The sequence below is a fragment of the Zootoca vivipara genome, chromosome 7 (genome assembly GCF_965207765.1).
Source record: "Zootoca vivipara chromosome 7, rZooViv2.hap1.1, whole genome shotgun sequence".
NCBI lineage: Eukaryota > Metazoa > Chordata > Lepidosauria > Squamata > Lacertidae > Zootoca > Zootoca vivipara.
In genome coordinates this window covers 783,118-797,377 of record NC_142590.1, presented here as the reverse complement: position 1 = coordinate 797,377, position 14,260 = coordinate 783,118, and the positions used below count along the sequence as shown (strand labels likewise).

At 48.6% G+C, this 14,260-nt stretch overlaps 1 protein-coding gene across 1 annotated transcript in view; it reads left to right on the top strand.

Annotated features, from left to right (window-relative positions):
- LOC118078516 (cysteine-rich protein 2) overlaps positions 1-10,357 on the top strand; it is a 43,597-nt gene extending 33,240 nt beyond the window's left edge. The window contains exons 4-8 of the mRNA XM_035102413.3: positions 1,361-1,498; positions 4,185-4,253; positions 5,674-5,768; positions 8,424-8,481; positions 8,970-10,357. Of these exons, the coding sequence (XP_034958304.1) occupies positions 1,361-1,498; positions 4,185-4,253; positions 5,674-5,768; positions 8,424-8,481; positions 8,970-9,037 (428 nt within the window). The 3' untranslated portion in view covers positions 9,038-10,357. The remainder of the gene's footprint in view (positions 1-1,360; positions 1,499-4,184; positions 4,254-5,673; positions 5,769-8,423; positions 8,482-8,969) is intronic.
- Positions 10,358-14,260: the final 3,903 nt, after the last annotated feature.

The window sequence follows — 14,260 nt, the reverse complement described above, 5'->3', positions numbered from 1 at the left end:
AATTGATCCCACGCAACTTGACTAGACAGGGCTCTAGCACTCCCTTGCCCCAGCCCTGCTCCCACGGTGGAGTCTACCTCTTCCTGAATCTGAGCGACTTTATCTGCAAAAAACTTTGCAAAATCATTGCAGGAGATCATGTGGCCCATGCTGAGCCCCGATGGAGCAGGTGGTTCCGCTAAATTGCGAACCACCTGAAAGAGTCTCCTGCTGCTGTTTTCTGCAGATGCAATAGAGGCAGTGAAGAAAATCTTTGCCGTCGCTACTGCCACTTGGTAGGCTCGATATTGAGCTCTAACCCGTGTTCGGTCAGCTTCAGAATGAGTTATCTGCCACCAGTGCTCTAGCTGTCTCAGCGATTGTTTCATTGCCCTCAGATCAGTGGAAAACCACAGGGTTGTCCGGGCTCCATGTAATCGGAGAGGGCGCTTCGGAGCCAGACAGTCAATAGCCCTGGTTAACTCCACATTCCAGCGGGCCACCAGGGAATCGGCTGAGAGGCCATCAACATGGGATAAAGCATCCCCTACCACTCTCTGGAAACCATTTGGATCCATTAGGTGGCGGGGGTGGACCATCCAAATCGGTCCCACCTCCCTGCAGAGGGGAAGGGTCGCGGAGAAGTCCAGTTGCACCAGGTAGTGATCTGACCATGGCGCTTCTTAAGTTTCGCTTTCACTTAGTGTCAGATCACCCACATCCATAGAAGTGAACACCAGGTCCAAGGCATGTCCGTGGCTATGAGTTGGGCCAGAGTTATTCAGGGACAGCCCCATGGAGGCCATGCTTTCCACGAAGTCCCGAGCAGCCCCTTGTAAGGTTGTGTCGGCATGGATGTTAAAATCCCCTAGGACAACCAAGCTAGGTGCCTCCAGGAGAACATCCGCCACGACCTGAAGCAGCTCGGGCAGGGAATCCTTGGTGCAGCGGGGAGGTCGGTACACCAAAAGGAATCCTGTACTGCCCCCATTGCCCAACTTCCAGAACATGCACTCAGAGAATAATATAATCATAGAGTTGGAAGAGACCACAAGGGCCATCCAGTCCAACCCTCTGCCAAGCAGGAAACACCGTCAAAGCATTCCTGACTCAGAGAACTGGGTCTTCCCAATAGGACGCCTGGTGCAAACTAATGACTTTCTGGAAATCACTGCAACCCGCCCCCCCCCCCCCCCCCCGCCCACAAGGACTGGGTTGCTGTATGTTCTGATGGTGGTTTTAGCTGGCTGGGCTAGGCTGACGAACACCATGGGAAGATGTTTATGGCTTCCCTCAAATACATAGACACAGCTGTGGAGAACGGAAAAGCACTTCTTTTTGGGCAGAAAGCCCTTCTGACCTCTCCTGCTCCATTTTCCAGGTGTGAACATCGGAGGGGCAGGATCCTACATCTATGATAAGCCCCAAACTGGAGGACAAGTGGCTCCAGGCCCTACTGAGCACATACCCAAAGTGGAAGACAAGAAAGTGAGTGCAGCACCCAAGGGACCCAGCAAAGGTGAGCATTGGGTCCCAGGAAGCAGGAGAAGGGGTTCTGCGAGGGCGTTTGGGTTGTGGCAGGCAACAGCCTATGCACCCCTGCTCCTTCCATTCCCTGCTGGGCAATGGGGAGACTCTGTGGTTGGCTCATTTCATGATTCCTGATAACTCGCTTGCTATCCATTTTTGTTGCTCCTTCCATACTCAGTGTTGTGTCTTATGTTGCAGTTCTACAGAAATAGAGAAAAGTTCCATACATTTTAGGTCCAGGTTACCTGACAAGCCATGTTCCCTCATAAGAACCTGCCTGGGTTCTCAGATCTTTGGGGGAGGCCCTTCTCTCGCTCCTGCCACCCTCACAGACACACTGGGTGGCGATGCAGGACAGAGTCTTTTTGGTGGTGGCTGCTCACAGACTTTGAACTTCCTTCTTAGAGAGTTAGACTGGCTCCCACTTTGTTGTTCTTCTGCTGACTGGTGAAGACTGTCTTGTTCCAACAGGCTTTGGAAACTGGCTGCTTAGAAGGAAAGGGAGGGTGCTGTGCTGTTTTTTATTGTGAATATCTGTGTGTTTTAATGGTAGAGAGAGAGAGAGAGAGAGAAAGTGACATTTCAAATTGCAAGGTGCAAGAGGGATTGTTTCTTTATTGCTTGGTGCAGTAGTTCAGTCCACTTGTCAAGTGATGCTCTGAGCTCCAAGCAGCCATTGAAACCTGCAGACAGCGGCAGGTAAGAACTGTCTTGACTGGCAGCTGCCTGGCTTAAGGTGGGCAGAAACTGACCAGTGAGACACGATGTTCTCTCCCACCAATGAAGGCAACCTGTAGCGCTTGAACCTCACGCCGGTCAGGTTGAGCTTCTAACTCATAACTGCTGCCCCCTACCTTCTTTTTGCTGCATTAGCAGCACCAAAGTGACCTCCCTGCAGCACAAGCCTGGGCAGCGTGTCTGGAGCCAAGGGCTGTCCAGATGAGGGCTGCCCCCTCTCAGCCTGGCTGGCTTACATGGTCCAGAGGAAAGCAGAGCAAGACGTTTGGCACCAGCTTGGCTCCAGGAGTTGCCAGAAGGAGGCGTACAGTGTGCCATCTGACCATCTTAGGGACTCAACTCTGGATTTATATAGGGTTTACTCCTGGGTGGGCTCCCTTCCTAGGGTGACAAGCCCCATCTGTCCCTCACTTCCCTCCACAGCATGGGCAGAAACCGCCTTCTTGACCGTTGGACCCCCTCTTGTCCGCTCAGTCTGCCAGAGCCTGTATTTGCATGCAGGGGAAGTCCCCAACTCAACGAGGGTTTGAGACCCATCAGCTTCCCTCACCTGGTTAAGCCAGCCAGTCAGTGTCGTTTCCTGGAGTGCGGCCGCTGTCACATGCTGACAGCTTCTAGGAGCCACAGGTGAGATTTCTCACTGTGTCAGCTGCAGGAGAAGTGCTGAGAGCAGAGACACCCCTTGACTTCCTAGACCTGACAAAGGCATTGGTGCCAAGTTCCGGATTGAAAAATCCAGGATCAGCAGCGCCGCGGCACCGGAAGTCGCTTCTATGCACTTCTGGACATGCATAGAAGCGACTTCCGATGCCGCTGTGCCCATTTCCAAAATGTCTGCAGCGCCAGAAGTCGCTTCTACGCATGTCCGGAAGTGCATAGAAGCGACTTCTGGCACTGCAGACATTTTGGAAATCATAGAATCATAGAGTTGGAAGAGACCACGAGGGCCATCCAGTCCAACCCCCTGCCAAGCAGGAAACACCATCAAAGCAATCTTGACATATGGCTGTCAAGCCTCTGCTTAAAGACCTCCAAAGAAGGAGACTCCACCACACTCCTTGGCAGCAAATTCCACTGCTGAACAGCTCTTACTGTCAGGAAGTTCTTCCTAATGTTTAGGTGGAATCTTCTTTCTTGAAGTTTGGATCCATTCCTCCGTGTCCGCTTCTCTGGAGCAGCAGAAAACAACCTTTCTCCCTCCTCTATATGACATCCTTTGATATATTTGAACATGGCTATCATATCACCCCTTAACCTTCTCTTCTCCAGGCTAAACATACCCAGCTCCCTAAGCCGTTCCTCATAAGGCATCGTTTCCAGGCCTTTGACCATTTTGGTTGCCCTCTTCTGGACACGTTCCAGCTTGTCAGTATCCTTCTTGAACTGTGGTGCCCAGAACTGGACACAGTACTCCAGGTGAGGTCTGACCAGAGCAGAATACAGTGGTACTATTACTTCCCTAGAAATGGGCAGAGCGGCATCAGAAGTCACTTCTACACATGTCCAGAAGTGCATAGAAGCGACTTCCGGTGCCGATGTGGCGCTAGAAGAAAATGGCTGCCGGCAGGAGCTCCGTAATCCGGGGGAATACAGGGTATTTTGCCAATCAGGACACCTGCGGGAAATGGTGAGAAAATACGAGGGTTTCCCGGGGAAAACAGGGTACTTGGCAGCTGTGGACAAAGGCCTTTGACCTCATCAGCCAAAAAGGACTCTTCGCACAGCTCCACAAGAGAGGATACCTATGGTACCTCAGCGCCACAAGATGATTGTGTCCTTCCAGGTGAATAGGTGTAGTGTTGTCCAGTATGATGGCTCCTCCTTGGATGCTGTGTTCAGAGCTGGTTGGCTGAAGAGGAACAAGGTCTGTCAGATCCCGTTCTTGAGGTTGGAGCTGAGCATTTTGGAGAATTTGTGCCTTCCCATTTGTGTTCCAGCTACCAGCATTACCACCTTCACTGGGGAGCCAAACATCTGCCCACGCTGCTCTAAGAAGGTCTACTTTGGTGAGTATTGGCCTGTCCTGCATCTGTCCCACCTTTGCTTCAGAGATAGCGAAATGTTGCAGCCGAATGAAACCAGCGTCACCAAGCCAGAAATGGTCATGGCCTGGAATGGCAGATAATTAGATTTTTCAAAAAAGGAATATATCATCTCTAGCAGACAAGCAAGCTCCAATAAGAAGTAATAAACTCTCTGGCAGTTTTATGTAGGTTTATTTAGAAAAAGACAAATCCAGAGCCCGGCTTCTCGCCTGCTTGCATTTACGTTTGTTGGACAGTCTGAAATCTCTCCCCTCCCACAACAGGAAGGATGCCAGACTCCTGCCTTTCCCCTCTTGCTTTCCCGTTGCCTTCTGATTTTATCCAAACGCCTGGCTCTCCCCCCTCCTGCTCACTCTCACTCAACCCAGACTCAGACCTCTGCTTATCTCCTGATTGCCTATCAACGCTTTGACTGCTTTCCAACTCTTCCTCTCCTTGAGAGCCAATAGAGTCTTCTCCAAAAAGGGGGGTTGAACGGCCCTTTCTCGATTCTGACAGGCAGTTCTCTGCAAAGTCGGTCCCTAGTTCAATCTCTAACTCACCCCCTGCACTCTGAGGGGCTATGTTCCTGACATCCTGGTTTCATAGTGGGGAGTGGGTTTGTGTGAGGTGGTAGCTAAAGAAACAAAGGATTGAAGGGTCATTCCAGTCTGCTAAGACTGCAATCTGTAAGGCTACACACCAAGTTCTCCCTTGGGACATAGAGTTGTGCCAGAGCAAAGAATGGCCAAATGGAGCAGTTCCTGGTCTGTTCCTGGAAGTTATTGGCAGAAAATTGATCGGTTCAGTGGCTGCCTGCAATTTCTAGATTTATACTTAAGTAGCATCCACACTCTGTTAGAAAAGGGGGGAATTCCTAATGGGACTACTGTATTGATGTGCATAAGGGGATGGAATTCCTGCTGACCCTTGTACACAGGACTGAACAGAACAAAGTAACAAGGATTCTGCAACTAGAACAGTTGAGTTCTGTGCCCTATATTAATCATAAAGATTTGCATTGATGCATGCAGTATCTGTTATGCTTCTGTGAGGGGCAAGAAGCTTTGAAGAGCACGGAGGCCTCATCTCTCAGTCCACAGAACGGAGCCTCCTTGTAGCTTTGGGGATTTTGCCCTAAATGTGCAAGCCTTTCATTTCACCCAGAATGGGTGGGAACTTGCTCTAAAGGAAATGGGGAGCCGAGATTCTGAGGATGCTGAATTGTGGCCAGAATGTTACATTGAGATTCTTGTGCCCAACCCTCCCAGCACTGCTTTGGGTTTGTCTGATCTCCGGAGGGTTTTTTTGTCTGATGGTTTTCTGTGAGGCACTAGCGGCATCAGTTGCCATGAGGACAGATTGACTTGCAGATTCGCATGCCACTTCTTGTCTGTTCTAGCTGAGAAGGTGACTTCACTGGGCAAGGACTGGCACCGCCCCTGCTTGCGCTGTGAGCGCTGTGGAAAGACTCTGATCCCTGGAGGCCACGCTGAGGTAAGGCTCGGGTGCAAACGCTGCATTTTAACACAGGTGTCTCTGGGTTGGGTAGATACTTTGCACATTTAAAATACACGTAGTGTTCAATAAAATTGTCGTAAAGTGAATCTTCACAATTTTTGTGTGATAGTTTCATTTTTTTCTGAATGGCTTTCTCTTTATCTAGAAGTAATATTGGTGAAAGATACTGAGAAAACACTGCCTCTCCCCCCACCCCACCATCAATCCAATAGAATCTCTATGTGCATTTTCTTATGGAGATTTTCCTACTCTAAAGGATAGATGTTGTTTTCAATTCGCAAAAGGTTGTACACTAAAAATTTCAAACCACTCACCATAATAGCAACACGGTCACTAGAAATGCATTGTTAGGGGTTATGGTTTTTAGTAAAAACACAAAAGCATTTGCCTGTGAGATTGCTACCAGAAGTTTGGGAAATGGCTTACAACCTGAGGATTGGGTTAATGACATGCTTTGAGATAGGCAGGTACACACAAAATGATTCCTGGAGCGATCTATGGTTTTGAGCAACTTCACATGTGCACTTCCAAAGTATCACAGATGTGAAAGCTCTCTTGGTAAAATTGGTAAAAATCATTAGCAAGAAATGCTTGTTGCATAAAGATAATGAGGAAGAGGCTCTGATTAACTGACTTTTACCAGCGGCAGGTTAATGTGGCATTGGTTTATTCCAAACTTAGTTGTGAAGAGCTTTCACAGTATGTATCAGTCCAGCTTAGAGAGGGGTTTTGCTCACCTTTCAGAAAAGGTCCACTCCTTTGACTTTAGAGTCATCCTGCCTTATGACTGTGATTTCTCATAGTGTACTTCTAGCCTCTGTGACCTGCTCAGGGCATAGTCCTTTGTCTGCTCTGGAATATTAAACACTCCCTCCTGTTTTAGGTTCTCTCGAGCCGCTTCATACAGTTGTTGTGGATTCCTAGCATACACTTCCAGAGCCAGATAACATTTGTATGCTCTTCATGTGCGTAAAGTGCTTTTTTGACATAGCATTTCATCTTCTAGAAGGAAAAATGCAACGTGAGAACTGTCAGAAGTTATAATCCTAGAGGCAGATTCAACCTTGTATGTTTGGCTGCCTGTTTGCTAACTGATATAGCAATTTGATGATGAGCCCTGCTTTGTAGCCAGAAATCCTGGCTGCAGCTCTTCCCCTTTGAACTGGTTTTGGCATGAAGAGCTTCCTCTGCTACTGCTCTGAAAAGCAAACAAGCGGCATTCTTCTGTGTCCACAGAGCAGCTGTATGTATGCAGAAGGAGCAAGCAAAGGAGGGTCCAGGTGCCCCACAGCATCTCGGACGTTGACCTTCTAGGGTCTCTCGGGGTTTGACTCTGTCCCCTTTGCTATTTAACATTTATATGAAACTGCTGGGAGAGATTGTCTGGAGTTTGGGAGTTTGGTATCTCCAGTAGGCTGATGACACCCAGCTCTCTTTCTCCCTTTTCACCTGGACTCCTGAGTGTGAAGCCCAGGTCTCTGCGGTCAGAAGTAGTTGCTAGGTGTGCCTCTTCCTGAAGAGGTTGGCTTGGGCCACCGTGATACATGCTGGAGTTAGATCCTGTTTGGGTTCTTGTAATGAGTTCCACATGGGGCTGCCTATGAAAATGGTTCAGAAACTCCAACTGAAACTGACTGTTTTAAAGGAAATGGCTGTGTGTTTTGTTTTTTAAAATTGTAAATATCTGTATGTTAATTACCCCTCCCTGGTGTTTTTAGCTATTTCTGTTTTATCTGTATGCCTCCTTGAATTCATGTTAGGGAGAAAGGCAGAATATAAATAAATAGAATAGGAGGGGGAAATTGCAGTTCTGCATTGTTCCTAGTAGCTATATGCACTGTACAGTCATACCTTGACATCCGAACGCTTTGACAACCCCCGGAAGTCCTTTCGTCATGCGCGCCTGGCGCATGCGCAGAAACACAAAATCGTGCTTCGCGCATGCGCCACAGCGGCACTTCGAGAACCGAAAACCTCGACTTACGAAAATGGCCACGGAACGGATCGTCTTCATAAGTCGAGGTACCACTGTACATTTAAATCTCATTCTGTCGCCAAAGGATTCTGGGCAATGTAGTTTACCCCTGACAGTTACCATTCCCAGCAATCCATAACAAACCACAGTACCCAGAATTCTTTGAAGGGGAAACGTGTTTTGAATAGGCTTTAAAGGTGTAATGTAGACACAGCCAGAGAGTTCCAGCTCTGGATGCGAAAGCTCCCGTGTCACTCAGGGACAGTAAACCCCTGCTTCATATTAATGGGTCTGGCCTATGAGATCTAAGACATGCAGAATCCTTGGGAACCAGCCTCTTTTGTATCTTGCCACAACAGAGGCAGACCCAAGCCTTTTGTGTTGCCCTTGTCCTTAGGCACAAGGTCATTTCCAGGCAGGGAGACTCAGCACTTCACTATGATCGGTGCCACATGGGCCAAGCTGGATCCTTGGCCAGCCTCTGCTTTTGGTGAGGGTCTTTGAGAAAGACCCCTGCCTCCCCCTTCCCCCAGCACTTGCACACATGGCCAGTAGGAAAGGCTCCTTGGACATGCAATAGTTGGCCATCCAGTGGTGGAGAGGCTAGTCTTATGGCTTATAGTGATGTATTTCTCTCCCATTTTCCTCCCCTCCAGCATGATGGACAGCCTTATTGCCACAAGCCATGCTATGGGATCCTCTTTGGACCAAAAGGTGAGTCTGATATTGGGACAGATGGATTTTCTGGAACTCGGTTGTTAAACAAGAGACAAGAAAACCTGGCCTGACATAAACTGACATAAACTGATGTAGTAAGAGATACTTAAAAGAAAATACAATGAGAAGTTTAATAATAATAATAATAATAATAATAATAATAATAATAATAATAAAAGATATCAGTTTGGTCTCATACATAATTGCCCATGTACATGGAGTATTTTGAAGTTAGTCAGTGCTATGCTATGCTATGTCCCCAAACAGAGAGAGGCTTTCTTTCTTTCTCACATGAGATGGCAGTTACAAGTCAGATCTGTGAACTCCTCTTAGTCCAAGCAGGAGGAGCAACACCATTTGAAGCGGAAAAGAAACTTAGCACAGAAAGTTGTGCATTCTGCTCTCATCTTCTGCCTGCTGGGTGTTAACGTGGCCTTTCTGCTTTCAACCATTTTCTTCCATTGACGCTTCTGCTCTTTTTGCAGGTGTGAACACAGGTGCAGTCGGAAGTTACATCTATGATCAAGACTCTGAAGCGAAAGACCAGCCTTGAGAGTTTCTTCTCTCCATCTCCGCTTCCTACTCAGCCCACTTCCACTCCGTTCTCTTAGACTAATCCCCTTGTGTGTTTAGATGTAGTGAAATCAACTCCTGGCTTGGCCCTGTCACAAGAGCGGATGACGCAGCTGGGCTTGCCCTGCTGTCTCCTCCCTGGGCCAGGCTGGCAATCTATTCCCCGCTCCGTTTTTATAACAAAGGCTATGCTATAAAAGAGAGTCGCCTCTCTCCCCTGGGTCTTCCTTTCCTTTTCCCTTTGTCCGTCAAGTGTGTCCTGGGCAATGGCCTGAGCTGCCCTCACATGGCTCCTTGTGGTCACACAAACCAGGCTTTATTCCAAGGAAGTTCCGCAGCCAACTATCGCTCCAGCTTAGTGTGGGTCATTTAATGGCTGCCTGCCTAGAGAGGGTAGGACACGCTCAGCAAAGCAGGGGACTTGCTTCATTTTTTGAGCCATCTTCTGGGGCTGCTGGTATAGCATTGTCTGCTTGCTAGACTAAGACCCAGCCATCCTGGGAGCAAATGCAGCAGTGGCTCCATCTGCTGGCTGACCTGGACTCCTGCACGCTTGGACAGAGCTGTGTTCCTCCCACTTGAAATCTCATCTCTGGACAGAATCTGTGGGCTTGTGAGGCCAGGAGAAGGCTTTTGTCATGACTTGGGAGAGGAGGTGAAGGCCTTTGGAGACCTGCCAAAGGATGTATTTGTCCCTTTTAGGCTGATAAGTCTGTTGCTGTGGGGGTGGGGAAGGAGGGGACTCTGGTTACTTGCAAAGTCTCCCATTGTGGGTGTGCCTCCCTAAGTGTTTGAGGTTTATTCATAACTAGATAGTGATTTGCTTTTTGCTTTGGAGAATGGCTTGCCCTTTCCATAGCCTGGGATATTAGCCAAAGGGACAGCCAGTACCAACCGCGGGAGGTTGGGGGTCAGAGGCTGAATTAACCAATCTGCTTTGCAAAGCCTGCACTACCCAAATTGCAGACCACCTTCTTTATCCCAAACTGACTCACCAGCCTAACTTTTGCTGACAATAAAGGTATTTGGCAAACAGTTTGTGCAGTTCAGTTGGAGCCTTTGTTTATGTGGAGAGGAAGGGCTTCTCATGCTAACCTTGAAACTGTTTTTTGGCCTCAGAGGCACGGCTGGTGATATTTTGTCCTGGCTCCACTTCAACGGATGACAAAAAATGCAGTTTCATACCCAGAGGCCCCTGAAGATTGCTATGCACAAGGGCCTTTTCTCCTAAAAGTGTGAGGACAAAAAGTAGGCTATATTTGGCTCATTTGAGGGAGGAAATAAAACACTAATCAAACCACCTCTTGACTCCTAAAGTGTTTACTGCAAACAAGAAGAATTATTTTTCCATAAAGCCATCTGAATTTCCCCCATCAGAGGGAGCTAGAAGAGCTAAGAGCGTTTAAGTATCTTCACATCAAACATTTTGGGAACCACACAAAGTAGCCTTTTTCTGGGACTCCAGCTGGGTGATGGAAAGATGGCTGTTAGAAAGCAGACAATCAATCCGTTACACATTACCTGTTCATTCCTACCTCTTGGTTAAAATATTAACCTAACAGAAACAAAAGGATTGTGGGGGGGGGATCAACAGTTTCTGGTATAAAACCATAAAGCTCCCCTTTAAAATAAAAATGTGGATTGGAAAATAAATACATTGCAATACAACAAAAGGTGCCTAAGAAAAATCTGTCCTCCTTACAAGTAAATTTTTAAAAAAAAATTTTAAAATTTAAATAAAAAATAAAATAAAAAGAGGGCTGGTTTAATCTTCCTCCTTACAAACAGAAATTTAGGGATGCCTCTCTCCAAAACACTGACACTGTATGGCTAGCTCTCAAGTTGTTTACAGGAGACAGAAAATGGGCACAAAGAAAAGACTATTGTAAAACCAACAAGGAGAATAGAATTCCAGAATACAATCCTAGAAATGGGGTGGTCATTCTCCCCAAGGATTTTGTCCACTAGAGGCAGATGTAGACTTTCTGGGTCATCCACATCTCTTCACTCTGCTGCATAGACTTCATTTTTTTTATAGAAGAAAAAGCAGCAGCTGCAGTCAAGACTCAAGACAGTCCAACCAACCTGGCTGGAAGTCAGCAGAGACACCAGCTGAGAGCCTCCAGGAAAGAGCCCTTTAGCTCTCGCTGTTCATCTTGGTGCCTGCGGGACAGGAAGGGCAGAGGCACCTCCTCACTTGCAGTGACCTCATTCCAGTCATTCTTCCCCACCAGGCAAGCTTTTGCTCAATTTGGTCCAGGGTAAGCCAGCATCTGACAGATTGTGGGACAAGCATCACATTGTAGTTGCAGGCAGCAGTTCCACAGGCAACCCCACTGCAGTCATTCTCTCCAGTCACTGCCTTGGATTGCAGATAGAGTTGCTCTACTCCAGAAATGCCCTCTCCCAGACAATCAATTCAGTATCCCACAGCCCATGTTACAGCCTGCAGTCCCACAGTGTTTTCATTCTGTAGGTTACACTGGCATTTTAATCCTTGATAAAGTCCCAAATGGGCATGGCGTTTGGGGAGGGCCAGCACAATACATTTTGGCACCTGAAATGAACCCAAAATGGCACCCCTCTGCCCGCCAGGAAAAATCTACATCAGGAACAAGGGGAGAATAAAGATCTACACTGGGGTCTGCTGCCCCTGTGGATCCTGCCACCTCAGGCAGTCGCCTCACCTTGCCCCACGAGAAGGTAGCAAGGCAATTTGGGGGAAAGCAGAAAAGAGGCTGGCATTCTGCTGGCTAGCCAGATTCTCCTATGTCCCTCTGCCCATTAAACACTGTGAGACAAGCACCCTGCTCTCCTCAACTGTTACAAACTACAGTATAGAATTAACAGTTTGACTAGAGCACGGGTGTCAAACACAAGGCCCGGGGGCCAAATCCGGCCCGCCAGACCTCGTCATGTGGCCCGCCGAGCGCCCCAGCCAGCGGGACCCAGCAGCGGGACCTTGCTGCTGATGCGCCGCGCCGACAAAGCGCCGACAAACAGCTGGAGCCTGGGGGGGGTAGAAAGGTGGCTGGAGCAGCGCTGTGTGGAGCACCCCAAGCCACAGCAGGAGAAGGAGGAGGCAGCTTGCCAGGTCAGCGCCCAGCAGCGCCGCACGGAGAGTCCCGAGCCTCTGCGACGCAGCAGTGCTCTGTAGCACTTTGAATCCTCCTCCTCCTGCCACAGCTCGGCGGCTGGAAACGGCTGCTGCTGCTGCTGCTGAAGCACAGACAAAGCACCCAGCAGCGCCGCGTGGAGGAGGAGGACCCGGCAAGCCGCCGCCTTCTCCTCCTCTTGCCTCACCTCCTCCTCCTCCTGCCGCGGCTCAGCCTCACGAACGTGCAACTCTGAGGCTTTACACACATCTCCTAAAACGGACACCCGCTGCCTCACGCTGCACGGGAAATGCTTTTTGCCCCTGGGTCCCTTCGCACTCTTTTCTGGCGCTGAATCAAGGCGGCGACCCCCCCCTTCCCTTTCTTTCTTCCTCTCTCTCGTTCTTATTTTTTCTTTCCCTCTCCTTCCTTCCTTCTTTATCTCTGTCTTCTCTCCCTCTTTCTTTTTCTTTCCTTCTTTATTCCCTTCCTTCTTTCCTACTCTTCTTTCTCTCCCCTCTTTCCTTCCTCTCTCCCTCCTGCTCCCTCTTTTCTTTCTTTCTTCCTTCCTTCCTTCCTTCCGTCCTTCCGTCCTTCCGTCCTTCCGTCCTTCCCATCTTTCTTCCTCTCCCTCATTCTTATTCTTTCTTTCCCTCTCCTTCCTTCCTTCCTTTATCTCTGTCTTCTCTCCCTCTTTCTTTTTCTTTCCTTCTTTATTCCCTTCCTTATTTCCTACTCTTCTTTCTCTCCCCTCTTTCCTTCCTTCCTCTCTCCCTCCCACTCCCTCTTTTCTTCCTTCCTCCCTCCCTCCCCTCCCCTCCCTCTCCCTCTCCTCAGAAACATAGGATGCTGCTTTATACTTCTGGCCTTTAAACCCTGGAACCAGGAGAGCAGCTCCAGTGAGTCAACCTCAGCCAGTCCCTTTGGTGAAGGGTGGTGGCTCACTGGCAGAACATCTGTCCTGCATGCAGAAGGACCCCAGCATCTCCAGGTACCAGTAGCTCTGCAAAGCTCCTGCATGAAACCCTAGCGAGCCTCCACCACCCAGTGCAGTTACCAAAAATCATTTTTCAATAAATTGTACAATAATTGTACATTTGAATATCTACTTGCCATTATTCTGACTATGTTAGTTATTACTTACATTATTACAAAAAACAGTAATAATTGAATGCAGTGACAATAATTTATGATAATAAAGAGTGGACACATAGTCCTACAGATACAACCGGCCCTTTGAGGGTGACCAAACTGCTGATGCGGCCCCCGATGAATTTGAGTTTGACACCCCTGGACTAGAGCAAAGAACAGTCAAGCAGCAAACACAGCATGATGTGAAAATTAAAAGTGCAAATATCAGAGCCCCAGAAAAAAATATTAAAACTATCCTCTTATAAATTTGCAGTGGAAAGACTCCCCTAAAATATCTGGATTTAGTAAAGGCTTAGAATTTAAACAAACCCCTAAATTCCTGGATTTAGTGGGGGGCCTGGAGTTTAAACCAGTTTTTCTGTGTCCAGGAAATTGCCTGGCAGAACAACAAGATGTAATCACTAGATTGGCTCAGCCATTAACCCATTAAGCAAGCCATTAATAGAGACCCACTTGGCAAACCAAAAATGAGGAAAGCTCCTCCCTGAGGGGAGAGAGAGAGAGACAAAAGCCCAGAATTTCAGGAGGGAGGGGCAGAATTGCAGTACAGGGATGAGGTAAGTGTACAGGGAAAAGGCACAACTTTTGCAAGCTGCCTAGGTGGGGGTTGGCAGAGCACGAGTCTGTTTAATGCTGCAGAGTTTGGGGTCTCTTGGAATCTGAGACTGCAGCAATGGGAGGAACAGGACACTCTTGGGATGTGAAAGCTCTGCACTCACTCCATCTAGACAGAGGGGCTATGGTCAACTCTGAGGGGGTGCAACAAGGCAATCCCATGACAGGCTGGAGCCACGAGAAGGCAAGATGGGGCCGGGTCTTTGGAGCTGGACTGGTGGTGGTGCCTCCTCATGGTGAAAGGATGCCCTCATGTGCCCTGCCCTGGGCCAGCCGAGAGGGAGAGGGCGCCACCACTGCTCACCGAGGGAGGGAGGGAGGGAGGGAGGGAGGGTGGTAGT